This window comes from Pseudopipra pipra, chromosome 4 (genome assembly GCF_036250125.1).
Source record: "Pseudopipra pipra isolate bDixPip1 chromosome 4, bDixPip1.hap1, whole genome shotgun sequence".
Taxonomy (NCBI): domain Eukaryota; kingdom Metazoa; phylum Chordata; class Aves; order Passeriformes; family Pipridae; genus Pseudopipra; species Pseudopipra pipra.
In genome coordinates, this window is record NC_087552.1 from 72,480,028 (window position 1) to 72,500,489 (window position 20,462).

The following is a 20,462-nucleotide window of genomic DNA, read 5'->3' on the forward strand; positions in this document are numbered from 1 at the left end:
AAATCTCTACATCGAATTACACAGAGAGGCCACTTAAATACACATTCCACTAGTGCCAGAAAATCCTCCTGCAGAACACTGCTCATGGTTATCTCAAAACTTAATTGAAAAGGATGCACATTAAATGCTGTTGGGGATTACTCACTGTGAATCAGGCCTACCCAGTTTAGGAATTCCTGCTGGAAGACAGAACACGGGAAGACAACTGCCTGTGATGCCTCTTCCAATTTGTAAGACCCTGGTTTATTTTACTTTTTATTTAAATCCTAGTGAGACTGTTTTCCAAATTTGACCTGAATTCAGAAATTTCATGCATACTAATACTGCACTGGGATGGGTGGTGGAGTTAAATATTTACTGCAAAATATGGCCTAGTTACAATCCCTTGAGAGGGATTTTTTTTATTTTAAACCATGCTGCATGTCTGCAATCCTTTCTTAAATAAAACCCTTCTTAACAGCAATATTGCTTCTAAAAAAGAAAAAAAAAAGTAGTAATTTGAGAATCTGAGTTTAGAACTCAAGTCAAACATTTCTGGAAGACACACTATTTCCATAACTTGCAATTTAAAGTATAATTTAATTTTTGACAACTGTCAGAAGCTGACATTTTAAAGCAAATTTATTATTCCCTAATATAAAGCCACGATAGTGCCAAAATCTTCAAGAAAGACAATATAAATAAATATAGTATAAAAAAAGAAAAATCACCACATATATTAATTTATATTATTTTTTCAAACATATATCACTGCTTTTGTAAAATCTGCCTCAAACTGTCACTTTTAGGCAATATATCAAACACCAACTACCCTTTATAACACAAATACCTCAGAGACATAAGTCACTTTCATAAATTTAAACTCACATGAGCTTAAGCAAAACATTAAAAAGTGAAATGAATATTAGAAAATCTCCAGCTGAGGCTGGAACAGAAGTAAATCTTTTGGAAATGGTGCAGAGAATAAGCACAGTTGGCTTTAGCAAGAACCAGCATCATCATCAGTTCAAGACCTCCCCAACAGCCTAAACCACGTGTACAGAAAATCACAAAATCATGGGATGGTTTGGATTGGAAGGGACCTTAAGGACCATCTAGTTCCAACCCCTGCCATGGGCAGGGACACTTGTATGCATTTCATTTTTCTCTATTTTCAGCTTCCTCCTTAAGGATACAGGACTCATTGTGGGATGATGCAGGGGAAGATCATTTTAGGATCACACAAAACTTGTAATAGGATGTTTAGAGGAGAAACCAAAAGTGGGTAAAAGGAAGGATCGAGATGATTTGGGGAGGAACAAGCACAGAAAAATGGAGGCATAAGAGGATAAAAGGGGCCAGCTGTGTGTGAACAGACTGCTGGTCAGTGCACTTGTCTGGCCAGATTCCTGATCTCCAGCTGCTGGACAGACCATGGCATGTGGAGGTCAACTCAAACATCTGCTTCCATGTGCTTGTGGGTGTGTTTTAGGGAGTGGGGGTAACTGGGGAGACCAGGATCCAGGAGTCAGCTATGGGATAGAGTGAGAAGCTAAACCCAGCTACTGAAAGGATCTGCATTACACATAAAAATATAGGTATTTTACACTTACAGATATTCAACTGTTTCACAGAAAGATGGAGAGGTTTGGGTTAGAAGAGATCTGCAATGAGCTGGGACATCTTCAACTAGACCAGGTTGTTCAGCCCCTGACGGAGCATCCACCACCTCTTTGGGCAAACAGCTCCTGTGTCTCACAGAATCATGGAAAAGTGAGTTCTCAGTGCCTGATGTGTGTGGTCAGACATGTATATACACACATATATATATATGTAAAAATGTACATATATGACCTGTGTATGTGTGTGTGTGCATGTGCTTACTGGGAACTTTACTGCTTAGAACTGGGGCCATGGAGCTGCAGGATTTGGGAACCCCTGGCACTACTCATCTGTGCAACAGCTCTTTGAGATGCTCTACACCATCTGCTTTTTCATCACGAGTGTTTTAAATCATTTCAGAAAAGGCATTTTAATGTCTTTCTGCAGCTAAATTCTCTGAGAGCTGAAAGATAATTAATGGATCGAAAAGGGTCTGGAGGAGCCAGCGCTGGAGTATTTGCATGGAATGACATTTAACGTGCCAGATTTCTGAGGAGGAGCACTGCAAAGGTGAATAACAACTGAAGTCACTTCCACACGTAACAAGCAATTCAAAATAGATTATGAGTATTTTTTAATAACAAGACAGAGTTTTACCATGGTCAAAAAAAGAGAATATCTTATTGCACACACAGGTTCTTTTACAGTGCAGGCCAAGAGTCACTCCCCCACTAGGCAGGATCAACCACAAGCCTCATCTCCTCTTTCAAAATGGAGAGAAGTTCTAGTTTGTCTCAAATAACTGCTCCCCACACAGACACACTTTCTCCTCTACCAAGAACTAGCAGACACTAACTTCTATTAGCAAAAAAAATGTGAAGTTCTCATATAGTTCAATGAAGTTTTACAAATAAACATAGGGAGAATATACGTTTAAGTGAAAAGATATGGGTTTTTTCCCTAAAAAATTATTTTCTAGATTCTAGAGGGAAAATTCTAGATTCTCTAGATTTCTCTAGCACCCAACCCAGGTAAGAAACAACAGCTCAGGTTACGCAGACAAAATCTAATGATAAAATATTAATATCAGAATCTTTTGAATTATTTTTAGGGGATCCATTGTTGCTCCTTCATAGTTGCTAGATTCAGCCCCAGTATCTTACAGTTCTTTCATTCAACTCAGACTGTGGGAATAACAATCAGCCAGAAAGAGTCAGAAAAAAATATCAAAAAATCCCTGAAAGAATCAGTGCTCAGTTATTACAGTAAGAGATGCCTTCACAAATCTTCAGTTGCAGATCAACCCTTCAGTTTGAGTCCAGTCACAGGGACTCAGAGTTGAAAATACACAGAAATCAGACAATACTTCATCGTTTGCTTCCTCTGTAAAAAGAATTTCTTCCTTTCCCATCTCAAGTGAAAGCTGTATTTTTACAAGTCTTTTAATGGCTTCTACAGAAACACCCTCATGAAGTAATTTGACTTCTATATATTTTATAAACTAGGAAAAAATGCTGCAGGAGTAGCAGAGAGACAGAGAGGGCAAACCACAGCCATTAGCTGAATTCTTATTAACCAAGTGAACCACAGAGGAATGGATTATTTGTATTTTAAATGTTAAACCCAAACTATTCCAGGAAAGCTTTTAGATACTAATGGGTACAACCCCTTTTTTTTTTCCTTTTTTCTTTTTTTCTTTTTTTTACAAGTCAAAAGGACAGCAGAGAGAATAGATTGGGTAAATCCTGGAAAGTCTGTGGTAGATGACTCTCCCGAGAAAGTAGATCTGAAGGCATAACATGCTATGTAAGAAGATGTTCATACCCTGGACTTAAATGTATGTAAGATAAAGGAAGGAAATTCAGTGGGAAAAGGGACAGAATAGACAAAACTAAGTACAATCAGAAAGACGGGCTAACAGAAGTGTGAAGGAGGTTCCCAGGGTCAGGGAAGGATTCAGAGAGCAGTATGGTCTGCTGGTAGAGAAAACAAGGACAACAAATAAGTTACATTAAGTTTGTAAGGTAAAGAGAGAAAAAAAACAAGAAGGGAAAGACATTTTATTTTTATTTTTATTTTCTACTTTGCATTTCAAAACCATGACTGAACATGAGAGACAAGAAGGACCTCATGTGAAGACAGGATGAGGGTATGAGGAGACAAGTGAGAAGGGTTAACAGGGAATGTGAGAGTCACCATGAGACAGAGGAAATTCCAGAATTTCAAGGAAATTCCGAGTTGCAAGGCAGACAAAGTAAGTGTCTAATGACACAAAGATAGCAAAGAAAAGGAGAGGGAAAGGAGTAGAGGAGAGCAGCAGGGACTCCTTGGGAAACTGAGATGGCTGCAGTTTTTTAATGCAGTTAAGAAAGAAAACTGAATTAATTAGAGGGCAGAAACCAAAAGTCCAAAGAGATTCTAAAGAGAGTGGAAAAGTTTTAAGGAAGGCAAAATCCCATCAAGGATTTTATTCTTCAGTCAGGAAAGTCAAGACCTCCAGGCAGAGAGTGTTAAAGACTTGGGATAACGTGGCACTGCAAGGACAGGGGTTTGGGAAGGAACTGCTGGTCCAACAAGGCCTGACTGAAAGAAAATGGTTAAATCAGGAAAGGTCTCCTAAAATACAAACTGCCTGAACTGGGGTGATGTTTTCAGCCTCAAAAAAAAATCTTGTGTATCACAAAACTGAGACAGTTTTATGTGAACGTAGATGGCATTACAAGTATCAGTGCAGAATGTGCCCCTCTCCGTGTCAAGGTGCTGTCATTGAAACCACAAGAGCTCAAGTGAACTTAAAATAGCAATAAAAATCATTCTAATAACAACTAGCTTCTCTCGTATGTGTATTTTGGAGTCTGCTTCCACCACCTGAGAGATGCAGATTCCCTGCTTTTCTCCCAAGGTCACTGAAGGAGACAGGAGGGAAGAAGTAAGGAAGAAGACCTTTTACAGGATTTATTTTAAAATCATCCTTTAAAAAGTTTTCAAAAGTAGATAACTAAAAGCACTGAAGCACTAAAAATATTATTTTTAGTGTGTTCCATCACAGAGAAAAAAATTGCCAAGAAAGTTTTGTGTCTCAGATGTTTTTCCACACTTCCAAGCTCACACATAGTCACAGAGTACATGGATCAGATTCTTTCTCTACAACATGCATAAATCTGCATGAAAAAAAATTAGGCCTACCTCAACTTTACAGTGCCTTCAAACACAAAAAACAGTTAGAGCTATTTTCTGTCCCTTGATTGAAGTACAAATTTCAAATTATGGTGTGAAGTTGTATTGACTGTGCTTGAAAAGCAAAAAAAATTATAACACAACCACCAGCTGCTGGACTAAATCATGTTTTTAATGGATGTTTCAGCCATATGCCAGAAAACTTCCAGAAAAATTACATTAAAATCAGACAGTCACTAGCACATACCTACAAATAGACACTGGCAAAGTCATTTAACTGATAGAATAAATTTACATGAATATAATGTATTTCCTTGTCTTGCCTTCTGCAGCATCCCAGACTGTCTCTTAATAAATTTAATCAGACCTGAGCCCGATGGACTTGCAGTTCTTGATAGATTTTTGTGTCAATTAGAACCTGAATTTCTCCTCCACAGGGAATTTTCTTCTTCTCTAACGATCAATAAAAGACCAGTTGCATTAAGACACCCATACTATGAGTGTTGCAAGTATTGTACTTTTTATTGCTATGAGTTCTTCTTTACTTTCCTGCACTTCCCAGGCTTTGTAGTTTCAGGGTTCATGCTCATACAATCATGGAATGGTTTGGGTTGGAAGGGACCTTAAAGATCACCTAGTTCCAACCCCAGTGTAAGGAGACATGAACAACAAACATCCACATTTCCCAGGTCTCATTCGTCCCCCTCTGGAAGAACTTTGGCACAACCCTGACAGTACCAGAACAAACACCCACACAGCAAAGCATTCCATGGCACAGCAATTGGATTATTTCACTTAGATGGTTTGGAACTATAAGGACGAAGTGTTCCTATTATGGAGTCCTTTTGGGATACATAAATACACATAATTACACAAGGATGAGCTTTAGGCACAAAATATTTTCATCTTGCTCTTTGTGTTTTCAGAACCCAACTCCGTAAATCAAAACTGTTGCTCATCCTCCCACATTATTAAAGCGACAAGATCCTCAACACTACGTGTCCTTTGCATTCCCATTTATTCCAAAGTATTTTGCAAACGATACAGTGCATTTGTTTCACACCCATCAATGGAAAGCAAGTCTCCCTGGCAGGAATTGCTGTCTGCAGCAGAACAGAACAGCACACGGCAGCGCAGGGTAGGAAACGAGGAGCACCCCAGAGCCAGCTGTGACTGCTGGAGACATTTTTAGGTTGAGGATGTAATTATCCAAGCTGGAACCTTGCCAGGAAATCAGCCAGCAAAACACAGCCTCGGTTCATTAATCCAGCTCTTTATGTCACTGAGCCAAACGCGTCCTCTCCCACCCCGGCGGGGCCGGTCCCGTTCGCAGGGCTCGTGGCTGCTGATGATGGGGTTTGGTGCCTCCTGCTCTCCAAGCCACGGAATCGTGTTGAACACACCCCCCAAAAAAAGCTGCTCCACTTTTCTGACAGGCTTTTTCCCCAGCCTGCAGCGTTGACAAAAGATGAACGTCTGTATTACTCTGTATAATACCGTTCAAGGTCTTTTTTTATCTCTCTGTCTCTCCCATTGTTGTTTGGGGTGTTTTAAAGTATAGATTCGAAACCAAAGAGAATAAAAGTCCTGTTGTCAATTAAAAAGTCAGAAATTCAGTCAAGACAAGACACTGTGCAACAATTTAGGCTGATGACTCAGTAGGAGGCTCCTTGGGAGAAGCTGAGTCAGCACCACAGACCCAAAGGGAGTGTTATAAATTCAGAGAGAAGGTGGGCACTCGTGTCAGCACTGAAGATGCTGAACTAGAACTTGGCATAACACAAAACAAGTAATGCAAGCAACAGGAAACTGAAGTAGTTGACAAGTGAAAATTAATGCCAGAACAGCCAGGCATCAGCATTGAAATTCTACATAAAAAAAACCAAATGAAACCCCACCATCACAACAACAAAACCCACCCCAAAAAATAAATCAACAAACCCCCCTTGGAATACTGAAATATCATTGTACATAGAGTATACAAGTACTCAACTTGTTCTGATGTACTGGTAACTGAACATTCAAAAATCCCAAACCACAGAGGAACAGGAAAACAGTAAAACCAAATATACATACAGCAGAGAGGAGGAAGAAACAGCCTCAGGACAGAACAGACTGGAATGTTCACTAATCAGTGCTTATGCACACAAAATTTTAACCCTGCCTGCTCATATGATCACTTCAGTCCAATTTTCACAAGCTGAAAAAAAACATAAATATGAGTTTTGGGGGACTAACTCACTGAAAATCAGTATTTTATGCCCAAGTCTTTTAGACTCCTTTTGAAATCCCAGTTGGAGGTGTGTCAGTCTTGTTCTAAAACCCAGGGCTGATGATACTGGCAGATGGTATCTTTATATTATAGGATTTACAATGGAATAAACCTGAAAGGTACTTAATTCTGCCGCAATAAAGATAATTAGAATCAAAGTCAGTAAAAAGGAAATGTTTTGTTATGGGTATGTATTGAAAACACATTTTTCTCCCACCACACAGGTAAATTTGAAAGCAGCTGATACAGATTTTACCTTTTGAAAGAAAATTGTCAGAGGATATCCATGATCTCAAGAATATTCATTTATCTTTTCACCAACACCCAGATAATATTTTTTTTAAATATTGATATTAGCCCTCTATTTGCAGATTTGGATAATTTTTTTATATATTTCAATATATACTTGAAATTAAAAAGTACTTCTGTATTGCTGCACTATTTGGTTGATAATTGTTAGGATGCCAAAATCCTAATTCTACATTTGCACCCACAGGCTTTAAACCACTGCTCAGATTTAGCCAAGTGAAAAAACAGGTCATTTTGTCACAGAGCAGACTAAAAACCAAGTTGAAAATGAAACAATAAGCTTTGGCACTGGGCAGCCTGGCTGCTAAGTTATATTTGAGGCCACTGTGTGGTGACAGAACAGCTAAAAGAGAAAAAAAACAAACCAAATACATTATTTTAGCAAAGTCAGAACATTGTTTATACTTGTTCCTATTCATTAAGGTATAGGTATTTTAATATTTATATACCATGAGGGTTTATATATATATATATATATTTATATATGGGACATAAGTTTAATTAAATTATCAAAGCATCTGATGCATTTTTTTTCAAAAGAAATCTTGGAAAGCACCAAAAGAAGCTGTTGCCCCTTTAAAGCCTTTTGTCCCACATACCTTGTTTTCGAACATCCTCCACAGCAGCAACCAGCTCCTCCTTGAGATCCTGGCTCTCCTTAGCAATCTGATCTCCTTTTTCCAAGAAGTTCTGAGTGGCCTGTTCCACTGAGGCAGCCAAAACATGAGCCTTCTTAGAGCGCCCTTTCTTCTTGCCAGATGGTCCCTTATTGCTCGTGTTCACGAGTGTTGTTACCTTGGGGCAAGAAAAACAAGTTTTTTGTCAGTTTGAGCGATTCTCCAACTGCTAATAGGATCACCTAACTCAATTAACACCACTGCTGTCTCTTCCCTGGAAGGGATGTAGTGGTCACATGTATTGAATAAATAAAATTTAAAAGTACGAGATCCAGCAGCACATCCCTCAAAAACAGGGGTTTCCCCTCAACCTCTCTTCAGTCTGGGCTGAGTAAATCACAGCCAAGCAGCAAAAAGAAAAAGATAAGAACCAGGTATGGCAGGGCAGTGGTGCTAAAGCATTGTTTTTGTCACTGTTTTTCATTTTTTAGAAATGAGTAAGCTGATAAAATGGGCAGTGAACACACAGGGGTCAGAAACCACTCAGAAATCAATTGTCCCTCGAGATAAGCACTGCCAGGGACATGGAAGTGGTGACAAAAACATCGTGGCTGTTTTCCAGGCATTAAGGTGTGAAGAGCTCCTGCTGCAAAGATTATTCAGGTTCAAACTCTTTGGGTAAGTGTTGCTTTACTGTATTTCTAACATTTTGGGGTAAGACCACAGCAGACAGCGACATCCTGTCAGGATTTAAACAGAAGGAAAATCTGCTTCCTAAAGGAATTCCTTACTGAGCTGTCAGTAAACTGATTAGACACTTAAACCACAAAGCTTAACAACACAGCACGGGGGGTACCACAGCTTTTGGCTGGACCAAGAAGGAATCTTGCAGGACTCCAGCAGTGAAAGGCTGCCCTCTGTAAAACAGGAATACTGAACTGGGTATCATCGGGTGTTAAATGCATGAAAAAATAGCAATGGATCCATAATGCTCAGAGGTCCACTTCTCCCTACGCAGGACACAAACCAGGGCAGCTGAAGTGATGTACTGGTGCCCTAAGCCACACATTCACTGTAAGAATGAGGAAGAGGAAGTCTTTTGGTACCAGTGACAGAAAAACCCATGGCATATTAGCTACTTTCCCATTTTTAAAAAGCCAGTGACCTAGAGTTTCATAAAAATTGCATGAAAAAATGGGAAAAAAAACCCCAAACCTAATATCTTATTAGCATAACTCAATTTTCTGGCATGGCTTTAAAGCCAACTGGTTTATTTTAAATATCTTACCCCACCTATACTGGTACAAAGGACAGAATGTCTCTGTCAGTTTCTGTAACTAATTCATGCAGGCCTCACCCTAAATTCCGTACAATTATCAAATATATCACTTGAAAATTACCATAAGCTCATTTGGCAACCCTGTAACGATCCAGGCTTTGTGATCACACTAGGGAACCTTGCTCTCTTATTTTATTAAAGAAGCTTCACACAGCCCTAGCACAGATCTCTGCTGGAAAAACAGAACTTCGCTAATTAATAGTTCAGTCCCATCCTGAATTAAGGTTTCCTTGCACAGCCCCAGCAGCACCAAAGGAAGGTGAGGATGCCTTTGCTGAAAGCAGAAAATTCTATTAGCATGGATTTCCCAATGGCAGAGGTCACGTGTGGGCAGGGATGCCTGAAGTGAAAGGGGACAGAGCTGAATCACACACTCATCAAATTAATCCCCAGTCAGCAGCTCCAGCTCAGAGAAGAACATTCCTGGCTCTGTGAATTAAACTGTCTTCCCTACAGATTTCTGAAATGGGTGGGCTAGAAGTTTAAGAATTGTTATTCTCCCTCTGCCTTCTCTTTCCTAATTAGGTGCTCAAGATTTTCCATAACCACATTAAAAAATATACATGTGTTGACAATTTTTGAGGAAAATATCAATATACCTTTCTTTTTAATTATACTGCTGATCCTTGTGGTTTCTCACTGATCCCTCACAAAGGACAGATGCCTTGTTATCATCTTTTCAGTACAGACTGGGTGGTGAAAGCACTGAGAGCAGCCCTTTGGAGAAGGGTTCGGGGATACTGGTGGATGGAAAATTAGACATGTCCTGGTAATGTGAGTTTATAACCTAGAAGGCCAGCTGTATCCTGGGTGGCAGCAAAAGTCCACCCAGCAGGTCAAGGGATGTGATTCTACTTCTTTCTTGTGAGACCTGGAGCACTTAGTCCAGCTCTGAGGTGCCCAGAACAGGTAAGACACAGAGTTGCTGGAGCAAGTCCAGAGGAGGCCAAAAAGATGCTGTGAGGGCTGAAGCCCCTCTGCTCTAGAGCCAGGCTGGGAGAGCTAGGAGTGCTCACATGGAGAAGAGAAGGCTCCAGGGAGAGCTGAGAGCCCCTTGAAGGGCCTAAAGGGACTCCAGGAGAGCTGGAGAGGGACTGGACAAGGGCCTGGAGTTATGGGACAAGGGGGAATGGCTTTAAACTGAAAGAGATTTATATTTAGATTAGATATAAGGAAGTTGAGTTTTTTTGATTATGAGGGTGGTGAGACCCTGGAACAGGTTACCCAGAAAGTTGTGGATGCCCCATCACTGGACATATTCAACGTGAGGTTGGATGGGGCTCTGAGCAACTTATCCAAGTGAAACATGTCCCTGCACATGGCAGGGGGACTGGACCAGATGTTCTTTAAAGGTCTCTGCCAGCCCAAATCATTCTGTGATTCTACAGTTTTTAAATATCAATGACAGAGGCTGTTGGAGTTTCTCTGAGGGTAGGCAGCATTTATATGTTTCTTTGTTTTTAAAAAATCAAAGCAGGTAAATCAAACAAAACTCTGCAAACGTGTACATGATGAAAACCATCCACACAAATATTTTGGTTTGGTTGTGACAGGTGAAATCAGTGTAAAAGGGTTTCTCTGAAATATCATTAACTATTTGCAAAAAAAAAAAAAAAATATTCACTATTCTCCCATATGCACATTGTATTTTTAAGTAAATATTACTTGCTCTTCCCAGTGGCATTTCCTGAATGTGAAGAGCTACAAGTTATTCCTCTCTTCTCATACACTCATATATCACCAGCTGCTGGAAACACTCAATGAGCTCAGAAAAGACAGCCCTGACATTTCAGCGTTTGGGCCCTTTCACTTCGAGATATAAGGCTGCCCTTCCACTCGAGTGCACTCCCTCATCGCCTCACTGCTTGTACTAATGGGATCCCCCTGAGCACTGTTTTTCAAAACCCTCCTGTCTCCAGAGGAAGTTTGTTACATCCAAAAAAAAAAAAAAAAAAATCACTACAACTGTCTGGAAAACAAGAACTTCATTTCTTCATTTTTCTGAACTGTTTCTTGGCTGGATTTGCCTTTTTTGTCTCCTCTGGCATCAGGATGAAGGAGAGACCTTTCAAAATACTTTGTGAGAGAAGCAGACTGTGTTATGGGTTAAAGCACCAGCACCAGATTCAATTCCTTGCTCAAAGTGAGGTAGAGAACAGACCTGAGCACTGTCATGTTTGTGACCTTCTTCACTTTGACCATCCAGAAGCAGAGCAAACACGTGTGGAACTTGAAATATTCCTGGCTCTGCACACCAGAGACTGACTTTGTGATGTGGCTCTCAGCAGTGGTTCATTAGCTGATCCTCATCCAACTCCAAGGTATTATTGAGCAAAACACGGGAGAAAATGCTCTCAACAATTACTTCTTCATTCACATACAAAACAGAAAAGCAGTTAACTTGGATTTTTTCCATATTTTTGCAGGGAAGCAGATAACTTGGGTTTTTTCCATATTTGTGCTTATTCTCTAGTACCATGTAAAAAATGTTTTTTTTTCCCTATTACACCACTAAAAGTGTGAACACAGATGTTCTGCTGAGCATGGTTCAGTCCATAATATAACTCAGTTTTTTGATAATAACAGTTCTTCACTTTTCTCCATCAACTTGACTAATCTGCCACTGTCCTTACCCAATAAATCATAACAGCTTACATAATTAACTCTTGTAATTATCTCCCCATGATTAGCACCAGCTGTCTACCTAATTCATAAAACTGAAATCCTCTTTCTCTTCTATACAGATATTTGAATTCCTAGTGGCAAATCTAACTTTCACCATCCACACCGAATTCCAGTGGTTTAACAGGGGTTTAACCCGGGTTTTTTGTACTCCATCCAGTTCCCTTCAGTGTTTGCAAACACCTACTGCCTAGAAGAACCCATAAATAAGCAGACTGTTCTCTCTAATGTATAAATTATTAGCTGGGATGTTAAAAAACACCAGTTACACGCCTTCCTTTTGGCTGCAAAGTACACAGATAACTCGGGCAACACTGATTAGAGCCAGGATATTTTAATCCAGTGTAGCTGGAGGACAGTGAGCTGCTCCAGTTCACATTTCTGCTGCCAAATACTAATTCCTGAACAGATTTGCATATGTCATGTGCACTTTTAGGATGCAATTTAGAGATAGCAACAGTGTTACTATTAATTTATATTTTTCTTATCAGTGCTTCCACCACGGGAAGAGGCCAACGTGAATGAATATTATATAAGGCACCTTTAAAGTTCTTCAGCAAGTATTCATTTTCTGTGGAATTTCTTACTACCTGTTATGCTATCAAAAAGAAGAAAAAAAAATAAATAGCCTCCCCACACTTAATTTCCTCCTACAAATCTCCCTGAAAAATTATCAGAAGTTTCTACAACAGACACACAAACCTGAAATATGTTCCCACAAAATATATTGTTAGTAATAAGAAGAAAAGAAAAACATAATTAAAAGAAAAATCATGGTTATGTTCCCCCTACAAATCTTCCTGAAAAATTATTAAAAATGTATACAACAGCCATAAAGACCTGTAATATGTTTTCACTGACTCTCCCACAACTGAAACAATAATCAGTAAAAATTAAGGTAACAAAATGCCTCCCCTAATGCATTTTGCTCTAATTTATAATAGCCTAGGAGCAAAACTTTTTAAATTCTCCTTTTGTAACGAATTTCTGCTGTTAATTGGCACTAAAGGACTGTGATGCTATTTAGGAGGCAAATATCAACTCCAGCTTCTTTTCTTATAACTCCATCATATAAGGAGCTACCTGGTAGACAGGAGAAAGAGATTATTTTCATGTTTTACTCATGAAAGACAAAAGATTTATATTCCTCAGGTTTCCCAAGGATTCATTTTTTCCTGGACATTATTTGAGGTTCCCCAGAGCATCCACTTGTCAACTGGTAACACCACTGGGACCAAAACCATCTCAGGGAACTGGCAGTACAAGCAACAACACCCATTACAAGATCCCCACTCTGTCTCTGCCTGGTAGAATCACAAAACCTCTCTTTTAAGAACTAAATAATCCCCTTCCTGAACACAGGTATCTGGCATCTCGTTAGGATTTTGACAATTCCAGCTTTTGCCAAACCAGAAAAGCTTGAGCAGGTGTTTAACTGGAGCAAGTGCACATCCTTCAGCAAAACCATTGGCTTAATCTGACTCCTATGAAATCTGCCTTCAATGCCTTCAGTGCAAGTAAAAGATAAAAGTCAGATTTTAGGATGTTCCTCTGTACTTTTAAGTCACCGTGGTTTTTCTAAGTGCACAAAAGGGTTTGTCCCCAGTCAAATAAAACAGCTAAAGACAGTCCATAAGCCACAGATTCCCAGTATTTAATTTTTTTTTAGGTTACACTAAGCAAGTTATGCTGCACCATTTCAAAAATTCATGTTTATGACTTGGGTTAAACATGTATTTTCTGTCAACTACTTCTTCATTATGGATAAGACCAGTTGATGATTATACTAAGATGGAAAGAGGAACAAGAATTCTTCCCACATAATGGCATAATCTTGGCAGGATGACCACCCTACATAGCTTAGGGGCCAGGACATGAACTGGTGAGCACAGGATTGTCTTCAGGGGTAGAAAATGTGGGTTTGAAGTTCCTCAGACTCAGCAGAGAAGTGAAGCAAGTCTTCCTCCCCCACGGGTGAAGAAGATCTGGAACCTTAAGATCTAGAATATTATATTAAGAGGGTGGGGTGCCACACCAGTGTGTTTGGGTTTGAAATGAGAAGAATGAGCCATTTTTTCACCTTGGAGGAGGACTCACACTAACTCCAACCAAACCTGTGGTCTATTAATCACCATATGACATAAGTTCCCTGTTGCAGGCCCAGAGTTGAGCATGTAAGTTCTAGAAAGGGATGGGATTTCAAAAAACTCACTCTTTCACATCTCTCCCACACCATCTTGTAATTCTCACTCCAAAGCATCTCCCTTCTCTTCCCCATGTGTTGAAAATGAGAACTAATCATGTAACTAATCCTGTAACTTCTGTTTCTCAATTCCCCTCGAGCTGGGTGCCTAAACAGACTTGGCACCTCCAAACCTTTGAGTCTTCCAAAGCTCTAAATCCAGGGTGCTTCTGGGCTTTATATAGCATAGGTTGAATTTTAATTGGAGCAACATTTGGAGATACCAATCCCTCCTGCCTGGATCCTGTCACCATCTTCCTTCTGCTTCTCATTGTCCCAGGGAGGCAACACCACGTACCCATGGGAGAACTCAAAATGTTGAAACCAGTAAAGGGAAGTTATTTGGCTCCAGATATCACCTCTGTGCAACTCAGCACAGGTTAACATTCAAAAAATGTACCTTGAAACAGTAGAACATAAAGCATATCTTACCTCAGCTAAAAATAATCAGAAAGCTCAAGTCTACCTGATAATCAGTAAATACACAAGAAGTGGAATGACTTCACAGTGACCAAAAATGTCAACTTTCAGTGCAGTGTTCGATGATCTTGGCAACCACTGAGCAGTACTTGAGGATAAAGCAATTTTTTTGCATTCAATAACTTTTATTTAATGCCTCACAGTTAATAAGTTATTACTGGTGCAACCCCCCTGCTGACATCTGTTATTTTCCTTGTTAATTAAAACAGAAAATGTCACTGATGCCATAAGTGCTTTTCCCTGGTTTTCTCCAATTTTAAATGTGGGGGCAAAACTTTGTTACACTACTTTTGGATGTAGAAGAAAAGTCACTATCACCTGCAGTTTGCTGTAAGGATATAAAGCCCCCAAGAAAAGCTGCTACCAATCTACATGAATGATAAGAAATAAAAAGTATAAAATAACACCTCATTAACTCTTAATTCCTTCCAATACTGAATACAGAGCTAACAGTCAAGTTTACACACACATCACATGCAAGGTGTGAGATATCTCATTAGCTATATATTATTACCACAAAATTAAGACTTGTGGTACTTAAAGAGCATCAAAAATAAAAGACTACTGGCATTATATATTATGTGGGAGAAAATCAACAAGCAAGTTTTCATTTCCATACTCAAGAATTATCAGGATTAATCGATCAGAAATGAAGCCACTTGGTCCTAAATATTGCAAAGTGGGTCCTCAAAATCTCCAAAAAAACCCACAATACAAGGAAAACACACACATCTGTAGTTAAATTAGAACCAAATGCAAGTGTATTTGTAGTCATGTCAAAGCACCAAATCACTTGAGAGCTGTAAAACAAACAAACAAACAAAAAATACCAAAAACGTACTTGACATCAAACTGTCTCCCATTTGGTCCAAAGGCTTTATTTCTCCCAGTTTTCAGTAGAAAAGAGAATAAATTCAAAGGGTGTCTGACTGATTCAAGGAAGATACTGCATTTAACCACATGAGGGCACACCTCACTAGAGGAATCGTAAAACACTCCTGAAATCCCTGGATTCCTGGTACTCCGTGCTGTAGTACTGAATCCATATGAGATTTGTCTCTGCAAACAGCACACACTTTTTAAAATGGAATTCTTAGTTGGTATTTAACGTGCCATTTTCTTGACACTTCCTGTTGGTTTAAAAACCTGCTAGCAATCTTAAAAGCAGCAGTATTTAGGATCTAGTTATCAAAGGAACTCAACCACAGCTCAAGTACAAGAAGTTGTACTGGCTGGGGGGGAAAAAAAAAAAAAGAAGAAAAAAGAAAAAGAGAGATGGCAATTGCTTTGTGAGGTTCTGCAGCTTCTTCTGACCAGTTCGGGGGTTGTGGACTCTCCATCCCTGGAAGTGTCCAAGGCCAGGTTGGACGGGGCTTGGAGCAACCTGGGACAGTGGAAGGTGTCCCTGCCCATGGCAGGGGGTGGAACTGGATGGTCTTTAAGGTCCCTTCCAACTGAAACCATCCCATGATTCTATGATTATGATGAAGCAATAAAACACCTAAAAGTTTAATTTCCTGCCTTACCAGATACTGCATCGAAAACAGAAGCTTTGGTAATATCTGTCTCTCTCAAGGGTTTTTTTCTCCGATGATTAAGACATTGTACAAGGAGAAAAAAACACAAAACAATTTAAATAACCTTTAAAAGGATACTAAAATAAGACAGCAGGCAATTCTAAAGGCAAGGTAGCAAGACATTTAAGCTTCTCAGAGGCAGAAGGAGCCAAAGAAGGGACTCCACGGGGTGCCCTCCATTAGCTGTGGATGAAGACTCACTCCCCCAGGGCAATGTTACTGTCTGGGAACTCTCCTAAACAGCATTTAAAACAATCTCATACATCACCAGAAACACAAGGAAAACGATTCCCAGGAGTTTCCCTTTCAGTTAATGTGAAGTGCTGTAAGGGAGGGAAGTAAAATATTTGACATGTGCGGTGAGTTAGTGCTCTGGGTTCTCTGCAACAAGTAATAGATCTTTTTTTAATGAAAACCTTTCCCATAAAGAATAGCAGAAAACAGAAGTAAGAAATCTTCCACTCTCTATATACACAGATTAAACCAAAATTCCCCCAAAATGGATACTATCTAATTTTCTGGGAGTTCTATTTTGAATAGTATGAAGAATAATGAAATTAACTCATTCTTCATGTCCTTTTTTTTTTTTAAGTAACAAACAACTGCAGAAAATAAAGAAAATTATTTCAAAGTAAGACCAAGAAAATGAAGAAAATATTATTTTTTTTTTCCCAGAGGACAGCACAAACTTCTTCAAAGCCAAATGTGCACAGGTTTGGGCCAATATTATTACCTTTTTCTATCAGTACTTATCCAAACAAAAAGAAAATTAATTTAAATGAAGTCACAACTCTGCAAAATACACAGAATTACAGAATGATTTGGGTTGGAAGGGACCTCAAAGATCATCCAGTCCAACCCCCTGCCATGGGCATGGACACCTTCCACTAGCCCAGGTTGCTCCAAGCCCCATCCAACCTGGTCTTAGACACTTCCAAGGATGGGGCAGCCACAGCTTCTCTGGGCAACCTGTGCCAGGGCCTCACCATCCTCACGTGGAAGAATTTCTTCCTGATATCTAATCTAAATCTACCCTCCTTCAGCTTAAATTGTATCATCTGAGACAGACCAGATGAGACCAGACTATTGCTTTTATTTTCTTTCCCCACCCTTAACAAACCAATTCAGGAATCCAGTTTGGAGAAAGAATTACTTCAGTTATGGAATTTGAATGAACAAACATTGCTGATCACGGATTTTCGGATGCATTTCACTTTCAGTCACCCATTTCATGGTGATCACAATCTCCAGACTCGGTGCAAGTACACAGGCAGAGGGAAATAACTGTTTAAGTCTTTCCATTTTACTTTGCCAATTGTTTCAGTTCTGTAGGAATTTGAAATGTCACCTTGAAAGAATGGCACAACAGCATCAAATGTCACACCACCACCATTCTGTTGCTCTCATGCTCATGTTATGAACAGCACAGAAAACCTTGGTGAGCCTGTAAATATAGAGCACCTATAAATTCTCACACAAAAAGGCAGAAGAGATTATTCTTGTGCTAAACCCACAAAACCAGCACAGTGTGAGTTTGGCCTTCTTTCCCATGATGTTTTTCTCCAATCTCATGTTCTGAATTTGTTGTCCACCAGGACTCACACTCCTGCAGAGCACTCCTGCCCAGTCAGCCTGTGCCCACCCCATGTTGTGACATTGGGTTACTCCACCAGAGAACTTTGCATTGGCCTTTGCTGAGTTTTCCTGGGTTTCTGCCAGCCCATTTCCTCACCTGCTGAGACACTCCTCGTGCCAGCCCCAGTTTTTGAGCATATCGACCTTCCTCCCAGATTGGTCTGAAAATTTATTGAAGGTGCATCTCAGCCCAAAGCACAACCCCAGCTTAGCCCCAAGCCCTGCAGAATTCTCTTGGCAGTTGTTGGGCATCAATCTTCCACCACTTCTATTGAAGTCCAGCCAGTTTTTGACCTCCTTAGTAGTCCACATACCCCCTGCACACTGTAGAGAGGTTTAGAAGGCAAAGCCTGTATTTCATCTGCAGTCAAGACCTTGACAAAGCCCTCGGTTCTCTCTATTGTGTGCTTTTTGCACAGCAGTACAGCAGAGAAATCTTTCTTAAAAAAAAAAAAAAAAAAGAAGAAAAACACAATTGTGTTATTACAAACAATTTGTGTGAGAGACTTGACAGAGTCTGTGGAAAGGCTACTTCATTTCTTTTGGGGTTTCGTTTTTGGTTTTTCTAATACCAACTGACTGAGCTTTCAACTTATTAGTATTCAGCTAAAATGAGATTCAAAGCTGTCTTTTGATGGTCGTACATATGGTGTACCTGCAACCACAGAACAACCACCTCACCCATATGGGCTGGGGATCACATATCACTTTTCAGTAGAGCACATCCCATGCATTAAAAGGGTGAGGTGCTCTGCTGGCACTCAAACACAAAATCACAGAGCAGTTTGGGTTGGAAGACCAAAGAGTTTAAGCTAGAAGACTTAAAGACTATTTCTTTCCAACTCTTTGCCATGGGCAGAGACACTTCTACTATCCCAAGAGTCTCCAAGCCCTGTCCAACCTGGTCTTGGACACTTCCAGGGATGGGGCAGCCACAGCTTCCCTGGGCAACCTGTGCCAGGGCCTTACCTCTCTCACAGCCAAGAATTTTTTTCATAGTACCTAACCTAAATTTTTCCTATTTCAATTTGTGCCCATTACTCCCTGCCCTATCAATACAGTTCCTGAGGAAGAATTCCTTTCCAGCTTCCCTGGGGGCCCCTTTACACACAGGAAAGTTGCTCTGAGGTCTCCACACAACCTTCTCTCTCCCAGGCTGAACAGCCCCAGTTTTCTCAGCCTCTCTCCATAGGGGAGGTGCTCCAGCCCTCTGATCAACCTCCTGGCCTCCTCTGGTCTTGCTCCAACAGTTCCATGTCCTTCTTATGCTGGGGACCCCAGAGTGGGATGCAGTGCTCCAGGTGGAGTCTCACAAGAGCAGAGAAGAGGGGGAGAATTTCCTTCTACAACCTGCTGACCGAACCCCTCTTGATTCTTTTAATTTCACTTCAGAATTTCCTCACCAGGGTCCTGCCATGGCAGTCAGTCGCTAATTCAAAAAGCTCGTTCAGAGACAGAATTCCAGACATGGCAAAAGAGAAGACTTCCAGAAACCGCCTTTGGTCAAACAAGAAGCAAGTGCTGGCTTTGTCCCAGGATCTGCCAGGAACAGAAGCCATCTCTGTCCTCCTTCTGCTGTTCTAGATCTTCTTGTCAGAAGAACAGAGAGCAGCACCATCGTCCCACACAGAACTAACAGCTACTCCTGTCCCACACATTCCACAGACAGATCTGCTTGAGCAGACATCAACATTTTTTCTCATTGTCTGTCTCAACAAAACCATGAGCAATACACCAAATTATCCCTCTGCACATGGCACCTAAACCTTCCTAATCACCACAGCATTAGGCATTTGCCTGCCTACCTGATAACACAACCTGGGGTTGTGTTTTATTCCCCCATGATAAAGATCAGATTGTTTTCCCCTCCTGCTGCAGATTAAACAGTCCTTCCCAACCCACTGTCTCTCCCCTTTACCACCATCAGCATCGATTTTCTGAACAGCAACACAATAACTCTGGATTAAACTTAACCCCGCGGTGAAGGGAAGAACAAAACCACAAATTGGAGGGAAAATAACCTCAAACTGGCAGTGACAGCCAAGGAAAGTCTGAGAAACGTAAAAGAAAAGAATCTGACATATATTCCCAGCACTAAGTGGCAACGGGCAGAACAGAACAGCAGGTGCCAAAGAGAAGCTGGTCTGTCTGAAACACAAAGTGACACGAAATTGGTTTTCAACTCCTTTTGGCACAGGCAAAGACACACCAAATAAGCTTTTTTATTAAAACCTGAATGCATTAATTAACATTAAATATATGGACCTCAGGCTGTATTTGTAAGAATAAGCTATTTAACAAGGATGTTATCCTTAATAGTATATAATTCCATATTGCATTTTTACACAATTATCTCAGTAGGCTATTACTGCTAAAAATTAAAAAAAAAAAATTTAGATCTTTTCAGTCAGCTTCTTAACAAGCACCTCTAAACTGCATTCTTTAATTATTAAAAGAAAAGCCTTTTAAAATGCCAAAATTCTCCAATTTAACTGTAACAGAAGAGAACACAAAGCTCTGGAACATAACTTTCCCCTGCCACTAAGCACTG

General features: G+C 40.1%; 1 protein-coding gene across 4 annotated transcripts in view; it reads right to left on the bottom strand.

Moving 5' to 3' along the window:
* Positions 1-20,462, bottom strand: part of CTNNA2 (catenin alpha 2) — a 486,975-nt gene that overhangs the window by 380,769 nt on the left and 85,744 nt on the right. For all 4 annotated transcript variants that reach the window (XM_064653544.1, XM_064653542.1, XM_064653543.1 and 1 more), the window contains one exon: positions 7,939-8,134. In XM_064653544.1, the coding sequence (XP_064509614.1) occupies positions 7,939-8,134 (196 nt within the window). The remainder of the gene's footprint in view (positions 1-7,938; positions 8,135-20,462) is intronic.